General features: G+C 38.7%; 1 protein-coding gene across 1 annotated transcript in view; it reads right to left on the bottom strand.

Annotated features, from left to right (window-relative positions):
• The window catches only part of LOC102237391 (protein sidekick-1), a 487074-nt gene that overhangs the window by 89654 nt on the left and 369522 nt on the right, over positions 1 to 27898 (bottom strand). The window contains exons 7-15 of the mRNA XM_023333436.1: positions 24736 to 24911; positions 22123 to 22206; positions 20308 to 20502; positions 14284 to 14400; positions 14000 to 14167; positions 12246 to 12348; positions 11993 to 12166; positions 5518 to 5654; positions 4307 to 4454 (exon numbers count right to left, since the gene is read on the bottom strand). Of these exons, the coding sequence (XP_023189204.1) occupies positions 4307 to 4454; positions 5518 to 5654; positions 11993 to 12166; positions 12246 to 12348; positions 14000 to 14167; positions 14284 to 14400; positions 20308 to 20502; positions 22123 to 22206; positions 24736 to 24911 (1302 nt within the window). The remainder of the gene's footprint in view (positions 1 to 4306; positions 4455 to 5517; positions 5655 to 11992; positions 12167 to 12245; positions 12349 to 13999; positions 14168 to 14283; positions 14401 to 20307; positions 20503 to 22122; positions 22207 to 24735; positions 24912 to 27898) is intronic.

Consider the following 27898-nt stretch of genomic DNA (forward strand, 5'->3'; position numbering starts at 1 on the left):
GCGGTGGTGGCCAATTGATTGAGGAAATGGATGATTCACTACATCTGGTCCAACTTACATTAGCTTTAAGTTAGAATCAATAACACTTAGTCTTATCTTATCAGATCTGGACACTAAATACAGATTACAGATACATACAAATACATATTATTTAAAGTGCAGCTTGTGATCTGTAACAAATCTTTAATTGTAAAAATTCTATTTGATCCCTTTAATTTGTAAAAAATCATTTTGATCCTTTTAATTTGTAAGATGCTTTGTTTGGCATGTAAAACCAGACCTGGTTAGAAGCCCCAGGCATTGGAAAGCATTAAGCCTTCCACTGAACAACAGGACACAAAAGGACATTAAAAGAAAATGTGTTTAATTTGACTAATAGTTCTTGTTTTGAACATTTTTTAAATCAATGTTTACATTTTCGATGTTCTGGTCAAGAATGTGTCCATTTTGAAGAGTGTTTTGGTGAGTACTTTGACAGTAGAGGTATCAACAGCCTACCTGGTAAAACACACACTTACTGGCAAGAGGCGGGAAAGAGGGGAATCCACTTAACACAGGCGTATCTTCAACAAACCACAGATTCCCCCCACCTTTCTTGTGATCAATCATTGTAATTTTTTATATCACTCATTGTATAAAACACGTTTGCTCTGAGTAATTGTCACTTTTTCTTTGGGACATTGTGTGTGGACACACATTTGTGGACATGTGCAATGAGTCAAACAGAGAAAAAGTCCTTGTACAAATCTGAGCTTTCAATAATTTCTCAACAGAGGTCATTTTATGATGTGTTCTTATACATGCAGAGATTTTTCAAATCGATAATATAAGATGAAATTAGGCCTTGAAAAAAACACAATTTTTCCACAGAGTATTTACTTTATTCCAGACTTTTCTAGATGGGATAGGAACCCTGGCATCCTCATGTTCAAACACAACAGAACAGTTCGGTTCACATCCTGCATGAGGAAAAGGAGTGGATGTGACTTGATACAATCAGCTTAAATAGATGAGCTTATTTTTGCCTCGTTTGACACAGAAACTCTTGTCTCTTTTAAATGTTGAGTAGATTCGCCTGGGGCTTAAAAAATGCACAAATAGAGAGGGCTGACACAGTAAAGAGACTCCATCAGGCAAAAATAGAGACACTTTCAGCATATTCTCTCTATAAATCAAAGCCAGCTGCTGAGAACATATGAAGTTGCTTATGTGGTTTACGAATGTCTTTTCAGTGAAAGCGCATCTGTGATCAATGACACATTTTGCTGCAAAACATGAATCATTTGTGAAGATCATAAATGGATACAATTTTGAGAGATAAATAAATTTATGAATAAACATAAAAATAGAATATTCTACTGGTCCCCTGCATAAAGAAATCCATCTGTTATCATATTAAGTTCCTGTTGAGTAATGTTTTTATGAGCACAGAACAATCAGAAGATATAGATTAAAGCTGCAGTGATATTGTACAGTCAAACACACCAGGACAATATTTTTATAGGCAACTGTGACTGTTTTTGACGGCCAAACAAACCACTGGTTGTAGATATATTTGATAATAAAACATCTATAATTTGTACCTTTTTCCAGCAGCAGTGTAAAACATAAGCATATGATAAGTTTATTTTTTATAGAAATTTTACAAATTTCCAAGGTTTTGTAATTCTCTGTGTTCATTCTGATCATCTAAAGTTATGATTGCTAAGAAAAACTTAGAGTGTTTAAAACAAACAGAGCACACCACCATAGCTTTAACTTCTGTAAATAAATAAACACTGAAAGTGGTTCTCAGGTTTACACAAACCTGTTAAAAAGTAATATTTTTATGAGTGTGTTTTTTTAGTGTGCACAGCCTTAAACTTATTCTTTCTTGTAACTACTTTTGGTCAAACTCCAGCATTTTGCAACATTTGCTACATTTTCAGCTTCTCTATCTGGAAACTGTTAAATGAACCAAACCCTTTGAAAAACCTATTTACCTCCTCACCGGTGGTAGTGCTGCTCTAAAAAGCACTGGTGGAAACAAAACAAAAACCTCTGAAGAAGGCATTGGGCAGAAGTTCCTTCTTCATGAAATGTACCCAAAAATGGAGTGGTATCAAGATGCTTGTAGTGTTCCTGTTTTTCAAGCGGTTTCCGGTCTGCTTGACAACTGAACCTAGACCTTGGTGTTTAGGCAGAGAAGAGTAAGCTTTTTTGTTCTCATCAAAGGACAAAAACAAAATAGACTTTCCTGGTAAATGAACTAGAGTTAGATTAAAGCAGACTGAACTGGGCTGGTGAGAATGCACCTCAAGATGCATTCTGAAATAAACCAGACAGTTATCATGTTGCATTAGTCAGCTAAATGCCCATATTATGTCACCAAATCTGTGGAGTCTGTAAAAAAAATAATCCAATACAGTACCTATGGAGCACTGCAGAATGGAGGACCTGCAGCCAATGTTTTCATGTTGTTCAATGGACATGATGTTCAATTTATTCCATAAAGAACTAAAGCAGTTCTGAAGGTAAAACCTAGTGTCAAAGTATACCTAGTACATTTTCTGGTGAGTGTATTTTCTCAGTAACATGTATTTACCTTGTTAGAATATCAATATTAGGAGTAGATTAGATGGTACAACAATGGGAATATATGCTTTTATGTGTTACAAATCCTAAAGATCAAGAATAATCTGTCCTTCAAATGCATAATTTCTACAGATAATAATGGTGAAAGAACATGCCATGCATTTGTGCAGGCAAAACAGTGAAGACTTTGAAAAAGCATTTTCACAGAGTTCTTATTGCTGCAGTATCCATGGGAACTCCATTCAATGAAATGTAGTTTGGGAACAAAGCCAATGTTGTGATTGGAAAAAAAGAAAGACTTTTATGATAAAGATCTACATTATGATGACAACAAATTGGAAAAGTGTTGAAGCAGCTGGAAACTCAAACTTTAATAAGGGTTTTCTGTTCTTAATATTCCGAGCTTCAGCTTCGCTTCACGCCCTGTTCCCTCACTCTGTCCGTATTAATGCATTCTGTCATCCTTCTCATGGGGAAGTCAAAGCTTCTGCAGGACATTTCGCTTCACTTCACTCTTCCTGAGTGTCATTTGTAGGATGTGCCTTGGCATCAGTGGCAGCTTGTGTGTGCGTCTTATCCAGCAAAACATCCAGCAGATAAGAAGGAGGAAGTGCCTGTTTACGTATTAGATGAATGCTGAAGAAAAGACGCGTCCATCTGCTCTGATGCACTGACCAGTGATGACTTGTCTGCCTGCCAGTCTTTCATTTACAGAAGATCAATCCAATCTGTTCTCTAGGGCCTCCAACAACAAATACTGGACTGAGGACTAGGCAGCACAGCAGCTGTTGAACACAAGCAACAGTCCAGAGAAGAGGAAGGATGGAAGTAATATTAATAAACGTTCCCCCTCCTGCCACAGGAGTAGGAACATGATTAGGGAGAAAGATTCAGAATATTTAGAAAATGAACAGCAGAACACATAAAGAAGAGAAACCAGAAGCAGATTGCAATCTGAGGTGTGTGAATGCTAACAGCTACTGTTGCTCCTGAGTGTATTTGGCAGAACAACAACTGGCATCTGTCTGTGGTCCGTATCTTCAGTAGGACAAAACCCTATTTGATAGTGTGTGTATGCCTGTTTCATAATGCACCACCACATCTGCTGTATGGTAACAAACTATCAGGGATTTGGTCCACGCTCACACTTTAGACAACGCCTCCCTCTAAACCTGGTCCGTTTTAAGCCTTTTCATCAGTGCATTAGTATTATAATTACCCTCATCAGTGCTTCTCTACTGGGACACACAGACACATACACACAATAAATGCGGGTATACACACATGCATAAAACATCTGCAGAGTAATCTGTTTGCATACTAGGTGAAATTACACTGTCCCTTTTTATGCATTCTCACACAAACAAACAAGCAGAGCAGTTAATATAATTACACAGCTAACTATATAGTTAGTATAGTTGACTGTCTCAAACAGAAAGAGAGTGTCAGGGAAAGATAGAGAAGCATAAATACAGTAGGTATGGATATTTAAAGATTGTAATGAGAAAGATTTAATCCAATAGATCAATCTGTGTAATATCAGAAAAGGAAAACTGCTCTGAGGTATTGGATAGTTTAAATGACTTTCTATTGAACTACTGGACCAGAAACAGAAAAAAATTAAGTAGTCATTAAATAAGAAATTAAAATTTTGCACTTTGAGGACAAAGAACACCACTTTTCTTACACAAAGGGTACTAAGTGAGTATTTCCTTAACATGTTTACTCTTACCTCTGTGTTTCAGCACTGTATTGACCCCTTCCCACTTGATTGACAGCACAGAGTCTGAACTGGTAGGTTCTTGCAGGTGTGAGTCCGCCCACTGATACCTCACTCACTGCAGGATCCACCTCAGATAGGTAGACCTTCCATGGAGAATCTAGACAACATCACACTGAGATTAGAGACTGATTGCATCTGGCTGAGGAAGGACAAGCAGGGGCATGGGACATTATAACCAGGACTGGAACAAGACCAGGTGTGGAGGAGAATGCAACAAGAAAAAAAAATTAAAATAATTATGCATATAAGTTAAGAAGCATGGATGCCGCTGTATGTTGTTGCCAGCTTATTGTTTGCTGAATAAACCAGACAGATCCACTATTATCCCTATTATCGCATCAGCCTCATGGGGATCAGTGTAAGTGAGAAGGATAGTGTACAAGCCCAGCATATTATAGCCATTGTCTGATATGAAAGTGCCTTGTATTTACACTGCTGTGGACTCTGAACTACAGTGAAAAAAAAATCTAATCAGTGTTCAAAAACTCCAATCCATTCCTCACTGTCTGGGTTTTTCCACAAAAATCGACCAGTCATTTAAACTCCCTTGTTTTCTCATTCTTTTCTTCATCTCCCCCAGATATTGGCGCATTATTTCCCTGCTCTATTGTGATAATTTTGGTTCATTTCTGTAGTTTCAACATAGCACTTGTTAAATGATACCAGCACAGAAAGTTTTCAAAACGTGGATTTCCATCTGATATCTGTCTATAAGTACCAATTCTACAGTTTTGTGCATAATGCCTGGCTGAGCATGTAAAGTCTCGATAACAGATCCCTTTAGCTTGCAGTCATCTCTCTCCCATCTGTTTCACCTGTCATTCTACTCCTCCGTTCCCTCTTTCTTCTCCCCGACTCCCTCCCTCCTTTCCTTATTTGAAAGAGAGCCAACATGCTGTTAAAACATCTGTGGTTGAGAGAGACCGGGACTCAGAAGAGAAAGAGAGCAAGAGGGATAAGGAAAGGCTGGAAAACAGGAGCTCAGCAGCAACCTGTGGGTTTATGCTGGAACACTGTTCTCCATATGTATGTCTCTTGTAAATGAGCACATTTGAGTGCATGTCGCTTCCTGGTAGACAGCTAGCGAACAGCTGTTTGCCTTTCAGGAACCATAAAAAATACCCAGGGATCGACACATTCAAATATCTACACATACGTACTGTTCTCTGAGAGCTCCAAGACGTAGTAGAGAAGAGGGGAGTTTCCATCAAAGGGCCGCAGCCAGGACAGGCGGACAGAGCGGGAGTCTGAGTCATTGAGACGAGCCGTTAGGGAGCGGGGCGAGTGTGGTAGCTCACTGAAAACACACAAGATCAGAAATAGGTTTAAGTTTCACGGTAGACTTGTTTTCTTGTGTTTTAATCAATGACAGTTTGAATAATCGTCACCAAACAGATTCTCTCCACTGATAATGCAACTACATTAACTTCCGGTATATTTTTGAGTGCATTTCATAATCCTAGTTTTGACTTGAGAGCTTTACATGAACAGACACCAGTTTGCATAAGTGAAAACTAAAGGAAACAGAGCCTTCTCCTCTCTGGAACTGTCTTCTGTTGACACGGAGATCAGTTGAATTGGAAGCTTCTTTAAAAGTTGGCAAAAACGTCTCTTTTTCAATCTGCCTGGGTTTTTATTTTTATTTTATATTTTTGTGTTTTTTTATTCTTTTTGTTGAAGCACTTTGTGATTTTTTTTAATTATAAATATAAATAAAGTTTTACTTTATTAAAATTTTAATCCAAGAATCTACAGAACCTTAAACATGTAGAAACCCAACTCTTTCTGACATTTTCACATTTAAATGTCACATTTCAATACACACACTTTAATGCATTTTTCTGTCATTTTACGTGATAGCAAAACACTAAGTAGTACTTGATTGGATAGTTTTCAAAATTTTTACAAATAAAAATGTATTGAATGTACCAAGGTGAGAAATATCTGGTGTTTCTCTATCAGCTGTGCACATGTGACCAGGGAAATTTTTGTCCATTCGTTTAAAAATAACTTTGGGACAGTCAAATTGGAGGTATAGCATAAACCAGAGATTATTATTTGGATTTAGGTATGGACTTTGACTTAGCTGTTCTAGCAAATGAATAGGCAATAGTCTAAATTTTCTTGTAGCTTTGACTGCATGTTTAGGGCCGGTCCCCCTGTTGAAGGTTGAGGCAACCTCCAACAGATTGAAGGTTGCCTCAACCTCCAATCCTCAACGCCTCAATGAGTTAAATCGTTTCATTTAACTCGTTTCATCTTCCTACCATCTCAGCTTAGCATCTCAGTTCCCAGTGAATAGATGCATTCCCACAGCATGACTCTGCCATCTCCAATTCACCATGTCTCACAGTTTAGACAGTATGTTCAAGGTAATGTGCAGTGCTAATTTTCCAACCCGTAATGTTTGTCATTCAGGTCAAAAAGCCTAATTTGGGTCTTTTCAAAATCTAACGGTCTTAGTGTTTGAGTTTATCTACATGTCTGTTCTTAAAGGATTTCGAATAGCAGATGGTCTCACATGCCTCTTTGGTTTATGAACATTTTGTAACGTCAAATTTGTAGAACTGATACAATGAAGTCCAAAATGAAAGTGAAAATTTTATACAGATGTTAGATGAAATCAATGACCCCAGACGTGCCAGGCACTAAGATTTAAAAAAGTAAGTCACTTCTGCCCACCAAGAGATTTTTCTGTGCAGCTCCTCATCATGCTGCTTTTTTCACATCTTGTACAGATTAGGCAAACAAGTTATAAAATCTTAATTAGGGAGCTTTGCATCCACTAGTGGGATTTTTCTTTCAGGCTGGCATTTGTCCTAGTTCCTGCTCTTTCTGCAAATCTGTTGTAAATAAAGTTATTAGCTTTAAATTTGTATTTGGAAAGGCTTCCTTAACATCCATATGAACACAAAAGAGCCAATCTATAATTATCCATATGCTACTGCAAGTTATAAACAAACCTCTCACAATGTAGAGTGATGGTTCATTAAAGATATGTTTTCCCCTGTGTGTTGTTATTCTATTGTATATTTGAAACTAGAATAAGTTTGTCCTTAGCACTCTAGTTAATTCTCTGTTTTGGTTCAGGACATATATTATATATTGTTTTGGCTGGCTTCTTCCCACAGTCTGCAACACCACAGATATATCTCTCTGCATCTATTAAAAATACATTTTCCAGACATTTGCCAATACCCTGCAGAAATTTGTGCATCCGTGCCATGTTAATAACAAGAAATCTACACAGATATATTCATGAAAGCAATAAAGAGAATCCAGACATCTGATTATGGCAATTTTAGTGCATCATAATTCTCTTTAAATATGTTTGGCTTCCAGGGGGAATGGGGAAAAGAAAGGCGACAACAGTGGTTGTCTCAGTGGTGAAAGCTGCAGGTGCTGGCACAATTCAAGACATTTACAGTCAACATAAAAGAACACATATAAATATATTAATGGGAAAACCATGATAAAAGACAGTATCATTTATTCTCAGAGTCACTTCTTGCCATTTTCATGAGGTTAGCCATTATTTTCTACCAATCGCAGCTCTGGGAATATATGCCAAGCAAACTGGAATTAGCATCATCAGATAAAGCAGGCTACACAGGTAAAACCTTAAGAATAATAGGTTAATAATAGTTTGCTGGGAAGCTGGTAAGATGGATAAATGAATGAATAAATGGACAGAAGGATGTCTGGTTTGAAGGAAGGAAGTACGGGCAGATGGACAGAAATTATTTATATTAAGACGACACAAACACTTCTCTTCCAGACTGAGAGGAATTCTGTAAATCCAGCACATCAATCCCTGCAGCACCAAATGAAACAACAAGACAGTCAGAGGAAATGAAAAGGTTTTCATTTCTGAGCTGACATGATCATATTAATTAATGGAAGAAATCAGAGAATGTCAGATCAACTGCTTCAACAACCAGTCCCACAAAACAACACACACACACGCACACGCCCCCACACACCCAGACACATGAACGGGTCTTACGGGAGTTGAACCAATAACCTGCTGATAATTAGTCTGTCTCCTAACCCGCCAGCGTCTGTTAGCCTCTATGACCCACTGATACAGAGCTAACGAGAATGTCAGTCACACATGTGGTTGCACGCAAACACACACAAACGCACACCCCGACACACACAGTGGTGCAGAAAGCCGAACAGAATCCCCCTCATTCCCCTCATGTTTTCACACAGCTGTAAACACAGATCTGCTCCCTCCCGCTGTGTTTGACATGTGTAACCTCTTTTCTCTCCATAATTTATATGGATGTGGACTCATGCTTGTCTCCCTTTCTCCTACCCTGCAATTATATTAATATATCATAAGTGCCTTTTCATAAATATGTTATCAAAGTGCCTATTAATATATAAAGGCCACTACCTGGTCTTTCACAGCAGCAGTAATGAGGCTGCGTGGGCTGGAGCGTGGGATACATTTAAAATGCGTGTGGCGTGTTTTAATGTGAGAGCCAGGAATGTCAGACTCAGTGCGAAACATTTGGAAACTGTTCACTCAAACAAAACCAAGGTATGAATGTAAACAGACCGCATTCCCATTCTGCGATATTAAAAATAAACTAACTTTGATCGGTTGTAGAGTTTTAGCTGACAAAGATTTGTTTTTATCTGGCTCAAAAATGATTTTATTCTAGACACACAGCACAAATTCCCCAGGTAGTTTCAGCATGCACAAAACATCTGTGGTATAATCACTGTGGTTCAGTCATTATGAAGGCAGCATATCTGGGGCTTGGCTAACAGCTTATTCACAACATGTTGTCTGCATCCATGTAAGAGAAGCAAGACTGGCCACAAAGGCATCATGTCTTAACTCCCACCTCACAACAGCCATGCTAATGTACTTGTCAATGACTGATGTGAACATCGTAATTGGTGATGAGGAGGTATGGAGGACCACACAGGGGAACGAGTATGAGCAACACCTCCTAGGTGACTGGCCACAGCAAAAGTAGGAACAAGTCTACTCAACAACGTTTTGAGTTATTTACAGATGCTAAAAGTGTAGATTCAAAGCTTCCCAACGATGTCAAATAGATGGAAGTCAAAACATTTTAATGTCGACACTCTTCAATCAATCTTTTTTGAGAGAAAACAGCATTTAAAGTTTCTTTTTCCAAATCACCATCATCCTCTTCTGCGCAGCAACTTCCCAGCTAGCATTGAACATTCAGAAAATGTTCAATAAACTGAACATTTGCAGTCATAAAAGTTCAGTGAATGTTTGAAGACAACATAGACCTAACTTCTATTAATGACATTAAAGACTTCAAAGGCAAAATACATGATTTTAAAAATCAATTTATTTTGATAGATAAGTGTTAGAAAAATTATCTAAGTTCATTTACTTGTGAGTTTATTTGAAAGGTTATGTTTTCATATTATTATTTTGTGTGTTGTTTACTTGACTCCTTTTCTTCTGTGAAACATTATTAACCATTTTTAGGATGTTTGCCTGGAGGCTAGAGACGGTTGCACATTCCTGTGTTATCAGCTTCATATGAAACTGATTAGTTGCGGTCAACCCCATGCCCTTGCAAGGGCATGTCCACAGAAGGTTCCAGAACACCCTGTAGAAAAAGGTCATTGGTTAAATTCTTTGTGTGACTATGTGAAAAAGCCAACCTCCTTCCTTGTATTTTCTAATAAAGCCAAATGCAGACAAAGATCGGGCAGAGTTGATCCCAGACAGTGTTTGACAGCGGATTTCCGTGTCTGGGCTCAGCCTCTCCTCTTCTGCAGAAAAGAAAATTTGTGTCTCTGGTTGATTCTTTGCAGGTTAGGAAATAAAATAAACCTATCAATAAGAAACATTATTAATAAAACTTTCATTAAAAAAATTATAATGATAAAGAGCATCAATATAATGACATTTTGGAATAAGACATTGACAATAAAAGTTCAAGGAAAATGTCTGATTTAATATTTTCAAATTCAATAATACTTTATTGACCCTAAAGGGAAATTAAGCAATACTAAAAAAATGTAAATGATGACAAACAGACATTAACAGTGTTGATTTTTAGCAGCAATTCACTGTTTAATAAAAATGTAATTTTACATACAAACTTAATGTAGAGATGCAACAATGACAGCTTGGGCATATGAGTTGGAGTAATTCATTGTTGTGCTGTGCCCAGGACTTTGACCCAGCTGCATGATGGCTTGGTTGTCAACGTAATTCTTAAGAAAATCAACAACTGTTGATTTGGATTTGTTCACAGCTGAATAACCGGGGAGTCTGTCTGTCTATCTGTCTGTCTATCATGTAAAAGGCAGTTCCATGTTTCATAAGTGAGCAGAGAGCAATGCATCTTTCATGTTAACTATGTTTCTGGTGCTCATTAATTTAATCATGGAAAAAAGGTCAGAGGTCCCCTTGTGTGCAAAGCAAGTCCAGGAGCTTTGAGCCAAACCACAAAGTTAGTGGAAACAAACTGGCAAAGCAACAGAGCTGATATGCAAACAAGGTACAAGTTTAGACAAGCTAGTACTTTTGTAGCTTGGTAACATGGGAATAATACATTTATATAGAAATACAGTTATTTTTTAAAATATGGATCAGTTTACTTGTTGTTTTCTAAATTTGGTGGATGTTTTTTTATTATAGTTCAGAAATTTTTGAAGTCCACTTCCTCTTGTTCTGGCTAACAAAACAACATGTTTAAATAATTTCGACATAATCATTACTCTGATTGAAGTACATATTTGATCAAAATACCTTTTTCTTTTAAAGCTTTTTTGTACAAGTGGCCTGAACATAACCATTAGGTTTCACTTAACTCATAAATATGTTATATATTAGAAAATTTTAGGATAAAGGTAATTTGGTTCGTGTATTACTCAAAGAATCCTCTTCTCATTGTGCAACATGGAATTGTTAGATAAAATTATGATCAATTCAAATACCAGTCAGTGTTGAGCTACAAGTTACAGATTGTGCTAAAGATGAAGGGAAAATAAATGTTTTTAAGCATCACACTGAGCCAACCTTACACTCAAATCAACAACTGTCTTCACCACAAAAAAATGTATGTTTCAGAATAGTCTGAGTCTGACAAAAGGTGGGAGGTCAACGGAACAGGACTATAATGACGAAATGTTGCCACAACCTGACAGAAGATGTGGCTTGCTAACAGAGCCCTTCCAAAGAAGACCTTATGTCAAAATCACACTGAAATGTTTAAGGGTGTGCACACAAGTACACAAATTTATTTTACAAATTTGATCTTAAAGTCAGATGGATGTTCAAGGCAAAATATGGCAAAAAATATTGAGCAATATTATTATTAAAAGGCTGAAGATGTGAGCAACAACAAATCTTTACAGAAAACTGGATCTGAGTCACTGATGCACAAGATTAACAGCAGTTTTAGTTCAATAACTGATCAATGCTTAAAGATGCATTTCTGTTAAAAACTATAAGCAGTTAAACTGTTCGCTGGAGAAATTAAAAAAGAAGTTATTGCACTTCTTCAAAGAAGAATAAAATGATTTATAATGGTCTTATTTTTGTTTAAATTATAAAAAAAACTGGCATTTAAAAGAAAAAGGTCTCTTGAAAGCCGCCATGGATAACTGATTTCTTAAACTTACATGACTTCGAGGCGTGCAGACTGGGAGTCGTTGCCTGCTTGTGACACCACGTTGCAAATATAGTCCCCAATGTCACCTGACCACGTCTGGCTAATAGTCAAAGAACCTGGCTGCACAGAAACACGGCCACCGCTGCTCGGCAGCACGGCCACGCCGCCGCGGTACCACTTAAAGCTGCAAAAAGAGAAAGGTGCATTAGAAGAGAATCAAAGAAATTTAATACATGTTCATTATAACTTTAATAAGCAGGTACCTGATATTGACTCTGGGGTCATGTGTCGCATTACAGGCCAGAATAGCTGTGGTTCCTTTGATTACACGCTGGTCCTCTGGAGGCACAGAAATAACTGTACGACCTAAAAAGTAAAAAGTGAAAATGTAGAAAGTGGAAGTAAAGCTAAATGAAACCTAATTAGTTCTTCCCATCTGTATCACACATGGACAGGTTCATGTTTCCTGAGAAAACAAATCATCTGCCTCATATTATATTGTCACAATAAGGGGACAGTCTTAACAAATATATAAAAAACAGATATTAATAAATATTACATAGTGTAGCTTCAATCCAGCAAAAGTGACTCTGCAGAACATTTACTCTGGGAGGTTGAAGGCACACTATCGCACATCATGCATCATTTTGCTCTCTTTTCAAAATTGTATTAATACTGTACCATTTTTTGTAAATCTGTTAGCCCTTAACAGGGTTTCCTATCCTGTGAGATACAGAAAATTTCCACGGTGTAGATAAGAGGGTTATCAACCACTTGCACTTCACATCTCTTGACACATTTAAGAGGGAGTTGGGGAAAATATCGAGGTCATGTGACCTTATGCCAGCATTCAAAAACAAACTAATACAGGTATATAAAGTTCAAAGTGACCAACTATATGGACAAAGACATATATTGTGAGATATGACTTGTTATTTTTTATATACATACTAATGTGAGAGGACTTGCTTTTGTAAAATGTTGTTCTTTAAGAGTGATTTAATATATATTTTTCAAAAAAATATTAATTACGTTTAAACATCTTAGATAACGAAACGTCAAATGTCTGTATCCTGGGGGTTACATTGCCCGGTTAGGGGTACAAAAGAGAAATAGTTACACTCAAATTTTCTTTGATTTCGAGTCATTAAATTGATAGATAATCACTATTAAAAAACATTGTTTAAGCTTTATTTTACTGTCAAATGTGAATTATTTTAATTTATTGCGTATTATGTATGAATTCAGGGTATTTCAGTGCAGATTTTCTAAGGGTAGTGGGGCAGATTCACCCTTGTACTGAGTCAGGTTCTGGTTCTGCTGGAGGTTTCTTCCTGTTAAAGGAGAATTTACCAATCCACTGTCACTACATGCACGCTTAATAAAAATTATTGGGTTGAATTGCATGTTTTTTGTTAACTAACCTGAGACATTTGTGAATTGCTGCTACATAAACTGAATTAATACTGAATGATTTGTTTTTAAAAAAAATAAATGCAAGTCATTCAAAAACAAGGTAGATTAATTTCATACATATTTTGAAATATGTTTCAAAACTTATTATAAACATGTTAAAGTATAATTTTTATACCCCAAACTGGCAATGTATCCTGGGGGGACAAAACCCAAAATTCAAAAATAAAGGTTCTATTTTTTTTAATCATGAAAATGTGTTATTTTAGCCTAGATACATCAGAAAATTGTAATGAAATGATTTTCAAATATATAAATATATGTCTGCCCATTAGAAAACTGATTATGCAAAAAAAAAAAAAGGAAACACACACACACACACAAATAAAATTGATTATGCAAAAAAAAAACATCTTTTATCTGGCAAATAAAAAGATATTTTCTTTCCCTGCAGCACAAACAGCATCAATGAGCAGCTGCTATCAACAAGCTCAACCATGTGACTAAACACAACTGGGCATGTATACTGTAGATAAACTGATGTTACAAGTCTGGTATCCTGAGCTGTTTATAGTATTTTTGGTTGTTTGTGAATGTGTCTTACTCCACACAGTGAGTGCAGCCGTGGTGTTGATGGTTCCCTCAGAGTTGGACACGATGCAGGTGAATTCTCCTGAATCCTGGATGCTGACCGGCTGAATATGCAAACTGCCTGACTGCAGCAGCGTGAACCTGGGAACCTGAACCGAGCCGCTGGCTATGATCTGTGATCCTACAGAGTGAGAAAACAATAAATTACATATGACAGAAAGTCAGTCTTTATGCCAATTTAAATTGCAATCATGGGGATGGTAGGGTGTGTGTTGAGTGAATTGTGTGGCTCAGCACCTTTTCTCCAGGTGACGGCAGGTTTTGGAGCTCCACTGTTCTGACAGGTAAACAAAGCCATGTCACCATCAGTTACTGTCTGGTCAAAAGGAGGGGACAGAAGTGTGGGAGCCACACCTGAAACACAGCAACATAATATAAGCAGCTTGACGGCACAGGATGAATATTAAAAGCAAAGTTACAGGATGCAGCAACAGTGAAGCTCAGCAGCAGAAGAGAAAAAATGGAAATGGAAAGGATGTCAGCGTTGATCTAAACACCAGGGCAGCCTCGCTAATCAATGGGGGTTTTATTTACTACCTGGTGCTACGTGCATGTGCATAAATGTAGCCAGCGGGTGCTGGAGAGGCAACATGGACACTTTGAATTATATCTAATATCTAATCTCACTAAACAGAATATAAATATGAAGAGGTTAAGTATAAGTGCAGTTTTAAACTGACACTGTTGGTTTAATTTTACAAGTGATGTTGGTCAAAAATTCAATGAATCAGAACACCTGATTTAAAATGATTAAAGCGGGCAGTATTATGTGTTTTCCAGGCACATAGAGCCATTTTATAGCATAATCAAGTAACTATGTTAATGTTGAATCTTATTGTTGATGTTCTTGTTGACTTCCTGTTGTGGGCGGAGATTTACACAGGTGGGTGCAATCTGCTAATAAAAGGCCACATGTTGCTCTGGTGAGCACTGCACTCAGGCCAAACGAAACTGAAGGCTATGTTGTTTTTCCTTCGTCACAACCCGGCATTCCCAGCCCTTTAAAGATGGCAGCGTCAGCAGTTAACTTTAGTTACAAAAAGTATATAAAATTCCCTTCTCACCCACCGCGGGTGGTTCTTATCCTCTGAGCTCGGGTCCTCTACCAGAGGCCTGGGAGCTTGAGGGTTCTGCGCAGTATCTTGGCTGTGCCAAGGACTGCACATTTCTGGACTGAGATGTCTGATGTTGTTCCTGGGATCTGTTGTAGCCATTGGTCCAGTTTGGGGGTGACTGCCCCGAGGGCCCCGATGACCACAGGCACCACTGTGGTCTTCACCTTCCAGGCCCTCTCCAGTTCCTCCCTGAGGCCCTGGTATTTCTCTAGTTTCTCGTGCTCCTTTTTCCTGATGTTGCAGTCGCTTGGTATTGCTACATCTATCACAACGGCTTTCCTCTGTTGTTTATCCACTACGACAATGTCTGGTTGGTTCGCCATTACCATTTTGTCTGTCTGGATCTGGAAGTCCCACAGGATCTTAGCTCTGGCGTTCTCCGCCACCTTTGGGGGTGTTTCCCACTTTGATCCCGGGGTTTCCAGTCCATATTCTGCACAGATGTTTCTGTACACTATGCCTGCAACTTGGTTATGTCGTTCCATGTACGCTTTCCCTGCCAGTATCTTGCACCCTGCTGTTATGTGCTGGATTGTCTCAGGGGCCTCCTTGCACAACCTACACCTTGGGTCTTGTCTGGTGTGGTATATCTGGGCCTCTATTGCTCTGGTGTTTAGGGCCTGTTCCTGGGCGGCCAGGATGAGGGCCTCTGTGCTGTCCTTGAGTCCAGCTTTTTCCAGCCATTGGTAGGATTTACTGATATCAGCCACTTGGGTTATTTGCTGGTGGTGCATCCCATGTAGGGGCTTGTCCTGCCATGATGGTATCTCTGGCACCTCAACCTCCGTTCCCTGTTGTCTGAGATATTCACTGAGCACATTGTCTGTTGAGGCTTTGTCCCTGATGTATTTATGGATCTTAGTTGTTTCGTCCTGGACTGTGGTTCTCACACTCACTAGTCCTCTGCCTCCTTCCTTGCGGCTCGTGTACAGTCTCAGGGTGCTGGATTTGGGATGGAATCCTCCATGCATTGTTAGTAGTTTTCTAGTCTTAATATCAGTGGCTTTTATCTCCTCCTTTGGCCAGCTAATTATTCCAGCAGGGTATCTGATTACTGGCAGGGCATAGCTGTTTATTGCGCGGATTTTGTTCTTGCCATTGAGCTGGCTTCTCAGGACTTGCCTTATTCGTTGGAGGTATTTAGCTGTGGCTCCTTTCCTTGTGACCTCATCGAGGTTGCCATTTGCTTGTGGTATACCTAGGTACTTGTAACTGTCCTCTATGTCTGCTATTGTTCCTTCTGGGAGTGAGACCCCTTCTGTGCGGATGACCTTCCCCCTCTTTGTGATCAGCCGACCACACTTCTCTAGTCCGAATGACATCCCAATGTCCGTGCTGTAGATCCTGGTGGTGTGGATCAGTGAGTCGATGTCTCGCTCACTCTTGGCATACAGCTTGATGTCATCCATATAGAGAAGGTGGCTGATGTTGGCCCCATTTTTGAGTCGGTATCCGTAGCCAGTCTTGTTGATAATTTGGCTGAGGGGGTTCAGGCCTATCTCCTTGGTATATGCCACATTTGATGGACACTTGTGCAAGTGGTTTGCAGTTGGCTTCAAGGGTGGTTTTCCACAGCTTCATCGAGTTTGCAATGAAGGCTCTCAGAGTCCTGTTGATGTTATACATCTCTAAGCATTCAATGATCCAAGTATGCGGCATTGAGTCATAGGCTTTCTTGTAATCAATCCAAGCCATGCACAGGTTGGTGTGTCGGGTTTTGCAGTCTCGGGCAACTGTGCGGTCTACGAGGAGTTGGTGTTTGGCTCCTCTGCTATTTACACCGATACCTTTCTGTGCCGTGCTCATGTGTTTATCCATGTGTTTGCTTATCTTGGCCGCTATGATGCCTGACATGAGCTTCCATGTTGTGGAGAGGCAGGTTATTGGTCGGTAGTTGGGTGGGACTGGACCCTTTGATGGATCCTTCTGGATTAGGATTGTCCGCCCTTCAGTTAACCATTCAGGGTGAGTCCCACTTTGTAGCCAGTCTGCCAGTCGCTCATGGAGGGCAGTGAGTTTCTTTAGCCAGTAGGCATGGATCATGTCAGGCCCTGGTGCTGTCCAGTTTTTCATACCTGAGACTCTTTCTTGGACATCTGTCACAGTGATGGTTACCAAGGCTTGCTCAGGGAGTTGTTATTACCCTGCCATTGAGAGTACACCTTAGCTGGTTGAGTGGAGAAGAGCCGGTTAATCCTTCTGGATTCATTCTCCCTTGTGTATCTCTTTAGGCGGCTGGCCAAGGCTTGGAGCCTCTGTTTGGCAGTTTCGAGTGCTTCAGGTATGGGCATCTGCCTGTACTTTCTGGGTACTGGTCTTTTCATTGTACCCTTGTGGAGCTCTGACAGTTGGCTCACTTCCCTCCTTGATGGGTATTGGGTCTCATGGCGGCTCTTATAGCCAAGTGTCTCAAGGATCACTGATGCTGAGTTGTAGATCAGCTCATTGGTTTCTGTTATGGTGTTGGTAGGGATTGTTCTCAATGCTGCATTCACATTCTCAATGATCTCTGATGGTACTTCACTCAGCCGTTGTAATTGGAGGAGGTCTGGCCGAGGAGGTCTGGTTGTCATTCGGGTCATGATTTTCTCTCTCAGGTCAGCAGCCGTCTCGTTCAGCTCTGATTCGCTCAATGGGGCCGTGTATCCCCTGACTGGGTGGGGACTTGTAGTTAAGTCCCCACAGTTCTGACATCCAGGTTCCTCCATTTTGCCGTAGCATTTGTGTTGTATTTCGTCAATCTCAAGTTGTGATAGCAGTTGCCGTTTGCGGATGTTGGAACACTGAGCTACTAGTTGTTTAGCGCTTAGTGTTGACTGGGGATGTCGAAGTAACCATTCCTTCACCAGTCTTTGCATGTAACCTCTCTGATTAGGGTTACTTGAGTAGTAGCATTCCAACAGATCCACATTTTCATCTCTCGCCCATTTCCGTCTTGTTCCAGTAGCCCATTTGTCATCAAGGTGCTCTGGTTCCCCAACACCTGACGCAGACCTTGTTTGGCCGGGCGACGTCTGAGCCGGCATGTTATGCATTTTTGTGTCTCTCATGGTATGAGGTAGGTCTTGCCTAAGGACCCAGACTGGATTCGAACCCTGCCCTCTCGGGTGATATACCGATGCCTTATCTATTGAGCTATCCAGCCAGCTATATATAGCTGGCTGGATTTAATAACATGTGATGTATATATATATATATATATATATATATATATATATATATATATATATATATATATATATATATATATATCGAATCGAATAAGACTATGAAAGTTTATTTTTTGATTTAAGGTCTTGCACTGAGAAATAGATAGTACAATGACCTTAAAAAATACACAGTACCAGCAGGTGTTGCTAATTGCTGCTAGCTAGTCTGAAGGAGTTGAATGGAAGCTTGGAAACTGCAGCTAAAAAAAGAGGTGCCGCACCTCAAAGGTGGGGCTAGGCCCACCCAAGTATTTTGCACAGCTGAATGGATGCCATGGAGATTAAATTATTTCACAAATAATCAGTCTGTCAAATAAATGAATCATATGTGTGACTGCCTTCATGAACAGATTTCAATCACACATTTTTCACCAGGATAAATCAGGAATATTTAATTAGCATAATCATACACTGAAAAAAATAAAAATAATTATCCTTTTCATTTATCATAGTTTTAGATGGCCAAAAATAATCATATTTTAAACAGCAAATTTGAACACAAATGCAAGCTATTAGTACCACTACTTTCAAAATACTTTGTGCAACCTTGTGTGGCCATTAGGCTAACACAAACTTTTATCACTCCTGTTTGCACATCTCTTTATATCATCCAGACACCTGAATCCTCTCTTAGGCTTTCTCTCGTCTGCTCACCCCATAAATGTTATCTAGGATTTAGCTACCCTCAAGCTGGACGTATAGTTAACACATTGAACTGAGCTCAAGGATACGTGCAGTGAACCACACCACTTGGTTGGCTTGCGCGAGATCATCGCAAACTCCCAAAAGCCCCAACTCAAAAGTTGGCAACAGCTGGATGAAAACACACACTTCTACTATGTGTCATCAACACTCACACACGCACTCACTGAGTCAGCTGTGCTCGCACACTCCCCAACACACAATCCCACCAGCAGGCAGAGAGCGCACAGAATAACTGTTGCATTGTACTGTACATATCAATCAATCAAGTTTATTTGTATAGCACATTTCTGCAACTAGTCTGTTCAAAGTGCTTTTAGCATAGAAACACAAAAATAAAAAGTAATAAAAACATCACATGTTGACGAATGCCATCATAATTGCACATCAAATATGTCGGTCAATGTTCCATTTATTACGGTTGTAAAGCAGCAACTCAGAGTTTTGGTTGTTTTGCAGTTTTCAAAAAGTTTGTTCAGATTTGTGGTATATTGAGGGTTTGTGCAACTCATTTTGTAACTCATATTAATAAAAAAAGAGTTATTCAAAACATGTTCAAGTACTTCTTTAATAGCTGTTAAATATATTTTGTTTGTGTTATTGGTCATTCCACAGGTCACACCAATAATTTGCTCCACAGATTGATTGCTATTATTAAAAGAACCGATTGCAGCTTTCTTCCTAATCGGCGATACTATTGTTGACTATTGTTGAACTCAGCCCTCTCTTAGAACCTTGTGTTGGTAGAAAAGTTTGATGAATAAGATCAGTTTCACATTTAAGTATTCACTGATCGTCAGTCAGCCACAGTTAAAGAAATCAGGCAAGATCAAGTTTCGGCAAATACCTAGAACTGATTCTTGAAATCAGACAATCGATACACATATTACTTACTTACATTTGATTCTGTTAAAAATAAATTAGTGATATGATTTTCATAATATGGGACTACTTTCTTCATAAACTCATAGAATAACTACTCTTTCAGAAAAAGATTAAATTAATGCCAGTATTAATTTCATTATACTAGCATTATATACTGGTAACTTGGTATGAGTGGTAACTTGGTATGAGTGGAAACTTAATCATACCAAGATGATTAAGTTCATCTTGGTAACTTAATAACCGAGTTGAACAGTGAGTGTGATCATATAACAAGCAGAAGAGGAATCCACCAAGGAAGCCTAAGAGAAACTTGTGTTTATGTCTTATGAATCCATGTCAGACAAACTTACTTGAAACAAGGAGCTCAGTGTGAGCTTGAATCTCTCCTGCTGGGCTGCGAGCGAAGCACTGGAATATTCCTCCGTCTCCTGGCTGTACCTTGCGTACCATCAGCCCAGCGGCCGAGCTGACCTTGTAGCGAGCGTTCGCCAGTTTGGAAAGAGGCACTGTGTCCTTATACCACTCGATCCTTGGCTGCGGCATGCCTACATACAAACAGAAATATTAAAACCAAACTCAGCAACAGCAAAACAACTCATGAGAAATTCCTTTGGTTTCACCAATAAGATGCCAGCTGACCTCACTGCTGAGGTAACTGCTCCTACTCCCACTAAAGCAGCCATGCTCTTTCCTTCCACCATCTTTCCCCTCTCTTATCCAATCCGCCTCTATAAATATGCATGTGAGCATAATGAGTGTTAATAATATATTGATTGGGGATGTGGGTGGTGAAGCAGAGGTGGCTGAATTGGCCTTAAAACATTCTGAATAAAAGATGAGGATAAATGCACAATATCTACAGTATCAGAACCCACCCGTCTGACCGACATGCCAGATATGACGAGCAGTGAACTCATGCAATTACTCTGCCTGAACCTTCACACCTGTGTATGTGCTTGTAGGCATGTGTGTGCGGGGGTGTGCATGTGTGTGTGTCTTAGAGGGTGAGAGAGATGGACTTCAGACTTTCTCATTCTGTTGTTGTCGAGCTTTCCCAGACACGCGTGAAATATTTCTCACCCCCTCCTCGTCTGGCTCGCTCTGTCACTCTGTCTTTTCTCCTTGGCTCATTCCTGCTCCTAGCCTCCATCTTTCTCTCCGTATCCCCAGGCCTCTGCTATTTAATTACACTGCCACTGTATCAGATTACTGAAGAGGAACATGAACTCACTCAGTGTGTGTAAGAGAGAGAGTGAAGAGTGAATAAGAGAGGGAGCATGTTGCAGTTTTGAGAACCACGTCCAGCAATGTAAGTGTTTTCATGTAATCCATTTAAGATAAGAGACATGAACAAGTGCAATTTTCCAAGCCTGGATTTAGCCAAACTGCATGCCTATGCTGCTACAAGCTCAGTCCCCCTGTCCATGAAATCTTCAAGGTAACATATTGTGCTACAAATTGAGCAATGGTCAACACAGATATTATAGATGATGGACAGAGTAACCTTACAGAACATGAAATGTGTCCAAAACAGAGGATCCAATGTCTGACCCACATTGTGATTTAAAGTTGTCATTAGATTTTTCATTAGATCCATGAGCCATTTAGTAGCAAACCTAAACAGACTGAAGGCTTTAGAACAAAAGAATACAAAACACCTTCCATCAACAGCTCTCCAGTTTAGTGCCCTATAGAGAAAAAACACAATATTTAGCCGAATAATTAATTTTAATCCAGGAATGCAGCTTGACCAGCTGCAGTGGTCATTTTTGCGCCAAGAAAAGTATGTCGATTTTGAATCCATATGCTCTGATGGCAGATAACATAGTTTATTATGACCTGCAGAGTTGAAACTCTAGACATGTAAAACAAAACCAAAGTTGATGATGGAAGATTTTTTTTGTTTTATTTATTTATTTATTTCTATTCGAATACAACTAAATGGAAAAGAGAAGCAGATTGAAATATGGGGTAAACAAGTTAGCAATAGCCTAGCACTTCAGAAAAGTGTTCCTCATGAAAACAAAACAATTTAAGATACCTAATCTTAAATTATTTAGATGGATATTAGAGCTAACAAGTCTTGATTGGAACATCACTTAATAGAGCCTAGTTCATCTGAAGCTCTTCTCACACACAAAACACACAGAGCACAAATAGCGTACCTGAAGCCTTGCAGGGGATTTCTATATTTCTGTCGAGATCGGCAAAGATTTTCCTTTTGGGTTGAACAGTCAGCGAAGGTGGCTCTGGAGAGAGGAACAAAGTAAGACTTTATGAAAGCATCTTTTTTTCTAACTAACTTGTACTAAATTCATGTAAAGAAATTCTTTCCAGCAGAATAAAACCTTTTCCCCTCTTGGCATTGGGTAACCTATGTGATGCTGAAAAGAAGGATTTTTATTTCTGCATATTTCTTCAATTGACTTCCAAGAAGTAACAGAGAAACATGTTGTAGTTCTCCCTGGGGAAACAATCCCCTTTTAGGCTGCTCTACTCTGCTGCCAGTAATAATGGCTCCTTACAAATATCTCCACTAGAGCTGTTCTAAATGCTGACACAAGCTATGGGATCTATGGAAACAGAGGAGCACTCATAACAGATGCTGCTCACTTGAAAAAAGACTAAATGATAAGCTAAAATAAAAATGTGACTTTCTTTTTACTGTAAATGTACTTAGCAAATAAACAAACACCTTTTTTTTCTTTTTTTACAAAAACTTCATTACATGTTCTATATTTGCACACACTTTAACACAGGACACCAGCAATGGGTATTTACTGTTGTTTGCAGCCGATAGGGTACACAACAGGAAGATGGAAAGTCATACATATTCCTATTAGTGGATTGGGGCAAGAAAGAGAATAAAATTGAATAATGAATACCTTTGAGGCAGAGACACATACACTATTCTGTTTGGGAATCTTTTTTTTATTGCACCAAGGTCTGCTGAGCTTGTCCCAGAAAAAAAGGAAGATCTGTACCAATGTATTCATCAGTCTCTATTCCTCTGATACAAATGAATCCATGCAGACTTTTTCGCTGTCAGACAGGCCTTAAAAGAGCTGCTGGCCTAATGAAGGTAGATAATGTGGAGAGAGTGATTGCACTGGGAACGAAGAGAGATAGAGCCAAGAAGAGGGTCCAAAAATTGGTTCTACATAGTGAGGGAGGGGCTGACGGGGAGGCACACAGAAAGAGAATCAATATTCAGGCAGGTCTTTTCTGACTCAGTATTCTGGAGGTGTGAGGAGTTCGTGCTCTCTGCTTAGGTGCTCCTTTGCTCCAACAATTGCAGAAGATCAAAAAGACACTCACAAACCAGGGGAGAAAAGTTTCGCCTCATCAATCACACACTCCTTACTTTCTCACTTGTTGTGTGTTCCTATGCACACATTGAACACAGAAGGATTTCCATGAGGGCTCTCTTATTTGGGCATTTTCCATGTTCTCCTATTAATTGCTGACTCCAGGGAGCAAAACTAATTTAGCCGCTGTGAAAGAGGCATATGTTTTCTTTTTCACTTTGTTGGTGGCCCTTTGGTGAATGTGTGTAAGCACGAGGAACATGTAGACATGTGGCAGTGCAAGAATGCCAACGTATTCACACTCCTTATGTTTAATCACATTCCAACCACAAACTTTGTTAAATATCAATGGGATATTATGTGATAGATCAACACAATGTAGAGTGTAATTGGGAAGTGAAAGGATACATTTGAAAAATGTTTCTTAAAAATATTTTTCAAAGGAAAATTTGAACTGTTTTGGTGTTCAGGACCACTTACACAGTACCTAGACTTTCTCATTGTCATTCCATAAAGTCTAGCTTCATGAAGTCCACAGCTATCAGTTGTGGTGTCGACCCACCAGAGCTAAGGATATGCAGCTCCTCCAAAGTTACCATGGGCTTATTGGTTGTTTCCTATATTAATACTCTTCTTGCCCAGCAGAGTCTATGGCGGTGGGAAGGGGGTGTCCTGCTGTCCTGCTGCTAAGGGATTATGCTGCAAGAGGACAAACTGACCACTTTTCCTCAACATCTCCTTTCACTTCTACTCTCCAATTTTTATTATTTGTTGCTGTTTCAACTGCTAACTAAATGTTTTATCTGACTTTTTTTTGTTCTCTATAGAAGACACAGCTGATCTGTGTAAGGATTGGCGAAGTTAGCGACACGGGAGAGCCAAAATGCAAACAGCGACGTGATATCATGAAGATTTATTTAACTTAAAGACTTGACTTGACATGAGTGATCAACAAACTGCAGGAGTACATTTATGCTCTACTCTCTGTTGTATAAATTTCAAATAAATTAAAATCAAGTTTGAGGTTGTAGCATGATAAAATTTTGCAAAGTTCATGAGGGGGTTTGGTGACTGTGGCAGCAGTTTGTGTCAACAGCAAATGTTTTACTGGTGGATGGAGACAAATATATTGAACAATCCTGCAGCTGACAGGCCATAGCTTGAGCCCTCAGTTACACTTTGAAGTGAAGAAGTAAACAGACTAAAACAGAGCTGTGAGCTAGAAGTGTACAGACAAAACTAAATTAATGACATGATAAAGGCTTCCAGTCCCGAAATGATGTTAGGCATCAGGCTTGTGGAAGTAAATCTGTTTACACAGTCACACTCTTCTGAGTAAGTCTTAGTCAGATATGCTATTCTTTTCACATTACAGTTAGACTTAAATAAGGATTCAGATGTGAACTCTCACCAGGTAAGAAGTAGCAAAGTTTCAAACATCTAAGTCTGTATGACGGGTGTTTTTCTTACCCATTACAGTCAGGTATCCCCTTGCCTCCATGGGTTTGATAGTGCTGTTGCTAACCAACACTTCACAAACATACAACCCTGCATCAGAGGAGGTGGCAGTAGGAACAATAAGCCGACGCCCACTGGCCAGTCGATGTCCATCACGTTTCCATAACACCGCAAGGCCATCAACTGGTCTGGGAAGGGACAAACAGTGCAGAATAAAAAAGAGAGAAACAAGAATCAAGAGAATTGGGAGAAAAAAAGAAATGGGTTGACAGAAAGCAATTACAACATATTAAATCCATCAGTTTATTTGTCAATGAGGCAGAAAATGAATGATGACAGTCTGTATATCAGAGCCGTCAGCTCTGCTCAGCATGAAGGAACATTTGTCAGTTTTTTTAAATGTTCAGAAAGGAAATGGCTTTTCATGGAAAATGGAATTTTGTGGATAAACAACATCAAAATACCATTCTTTTTAATGTTTGTATTTGTGTAAGACAGCAATAATGCATCACAGTATCTGTTCATAAAAGCACATCTGTAAAATAGTTTTTAAAATCTCTTTTCAGCTGCTATGACTTAATCCTTTATGTTTTCTAGGAACAAATCAATTGTAAACTTTCTTAAGGTTTACAGATGACTTAATGCATATGGAGCTGATCAGTAGCTGACCTAAAAGTACATTTTGTTGAAGAGAGCTGGTTGGTCAATAATCAGGATGTGTTTACAGACATGTACAAAAATAATGTCATTTAATTGAATGAAATTATGAAAGTGAAAGCTGCAAAAATATCTTAAAGCATTTAAAGATGATTAAAACTGTATTTAAACAAAGTGTAATATTATTACAACATTAAATTATGAGAGGTTTGCAAAACTAAATAGAAGCTATGACACAAAAACAATCACAAAAAATAGATTTAATTACCTTATGAATATTAATAATTGCTTTAATATTTGTAAACCAAGTTATTCAAATTTAAAGATATGCTTGGTTTTCATTGAAAGAGCATGCTATAAGATTCTACTTATTATTCTTTCACATGTACAAATCTGGTCTGAAGGTTTTGTACACATAATCTGCATGAATGTAATTAGGTTTAGGCTTTCAAGAGTACATTTGAAGTGGTATTTGAAATCACCCTAATCATTTGATAAATAAAGAGTCAGTTATATACATACATTACTATTAATAATTAAATACCTAGAGCTGCACAGTGCCGTGGTTGTCTGTCTTGTAACTAGGAGTTCCTCTGTGTCGGTTAATATAAATGCTTTAAGCTAGAATCACTTAAAAAGAATTGTAAACCTGAAAAATGATGATTGCCCAAGTAGTAGTAGACAGGTTTCCAAATAAGTGGCACAAAATGCTGTAATTTATGCACTTTGTAAAGAAAGGAAAAACAGAAAATAGCCTTATTGCCCAATCTCGACTTTGAACGTCGAGATTTTGACCTTTTGAAACTTTGAAACCTTTGACCTCTATATTGAAAATGGAGCATTGTTTGACACATTGTGAGAGTGAAACAGGATTAATCAGATGCCAGCAAACTCATGATAGTGTAAGACGAACACTACAGGCTAAAAATCAATGAGTTAGTCAGCCTGGAACTAAACTGGGAGACAATTCTGTGTTCCAACAAGACAGGTATCCCAAAAATATATCCAACCTATACAAAGGTTCATGCTCACTCTTATAAAAGAACACATTTCCCTCTTTTTGTAGTGCTGACCACATGTCTATAATTACTGCTTCACAATGGTTAAAAATGCTCAGCCAGATATGAATATGGGAGATTACATGATGTGAGGTACAGTGAAGATTATCCTCTACTTGTTTTCCACCAGGCTTCTAATAATTTCAGCCTTCAAGCAGGCTGCAGTGATGCATTTACAGCACCCAGTAATTATTGACTGTGGAAAGCAGATGATTACAGACTTTGGCAAAGCGCTTGATTTCAATGATCGTTCTCTCAGTTTGACCAAACTTTTCCAAGTTTCTCTCTCTTCCGTGGTATAAAAGAATAAAATTTATAAAAGTGTCAATATCAGCTAAGCTTTTCACTGAATGCTTATTGTGACAGCAGAAGCAGTTAATGTGAAAAGTGGGAAAAGAACAAGTGTGAGCTGAGCTAGTTTGCATGCAGATGAGGAGCACAGTAGACTAAATTATCGTGTGTTGAATAAAAAATTTATGATCCGACTATACTGTTGTTTGTGTGTTTGACACGCCATTTGCTGCTTTAATCCCCCTGCAGGTAAATTCCTCCACTCTAAAATGTTTGATAATTTATTGGTATTCCATAACTTAAAAGCTGTCAAGTGGCTGGTCAAGTGTAAATGATAAACTACTGGAATGTTTTGCTAAACAGAGCATCCTGTGTTTAAAAAAAAAAAAACAAAACAAAAAAACAGTTCAATAAAGGTTGTTCAGCACAACTAGCCCTACATGATTCGTGCATTATCACGTTTTTTTTTTTTACAAAAAAAAGCTACCAAGGACTATTTTTTTTGCCATTTTGAGAGTCAATGATTTAGTTCAATTTTCCAAAGCAATTCAGCACACATAAATGTTCTTAACTGATGTAAATTATTTCAACAATCAATAAAGTGTAATATGTACCCCATAAAAAATGTATCATGCGTATATGTCTAAAAAAAACTGACTGAATAGTTAACATCTGTATATAACACCTGTTACATCCTGAACAGAATAGTGATTCTATTCATAATCTATATAGACAGAATTTTCAGCAGCAGACAAGGTGTTGAGGGGATTTGCTTTGATAGCCTTAGGGTTGGTCTCTGCTTTGTGCTGAGATTCCCCCAGAGGAGCTGTAATGAGGGAGGGAGGGAGGGAGGGAGGGAAGGAAAGAAGAAAGGAAGGCAAGAACGAACGAACACAAGAAGGAAGGAAAGAAGGAAGGAAGGAGAGATGGATGGACAGATTTTATGAAAGGTTTGGATGTGTTAATCATCTTTAAGAGATTATTAACAGAACATCTTTTAAATACCTATTTCAAGTTTTCAAGTGCTGGTTGTCAAATCAAACAGAACAAGTCCAGATGTAAGACCTAAATCACAAGCTACAGAGTAAAGTGTTTTTCAATGAATGACTGAGAATGGTCCCTTTTGAAGAAATATTCAATTAATAGGTCTGTTTGAGTTACATATATGT

The sequence above is a fragment of the Xiphophorus maculatus genome, chromosome 5 (assembly GCF_002775205.1).
Source record: "Xiphophorus maculatus strain JP 163 A chromosome 5, X_maculatus-5.0-male, whole genome shotgun sequence".
In the NCBI taxonomy this organism is placed as follows: domain Eukaryota; kingdom Metazoa; phylum Chordata; class Actinopteri; order Cyprinodontiformes; family Poeciliidae; genus Xiphophorus; species Xiphophorus maculatus.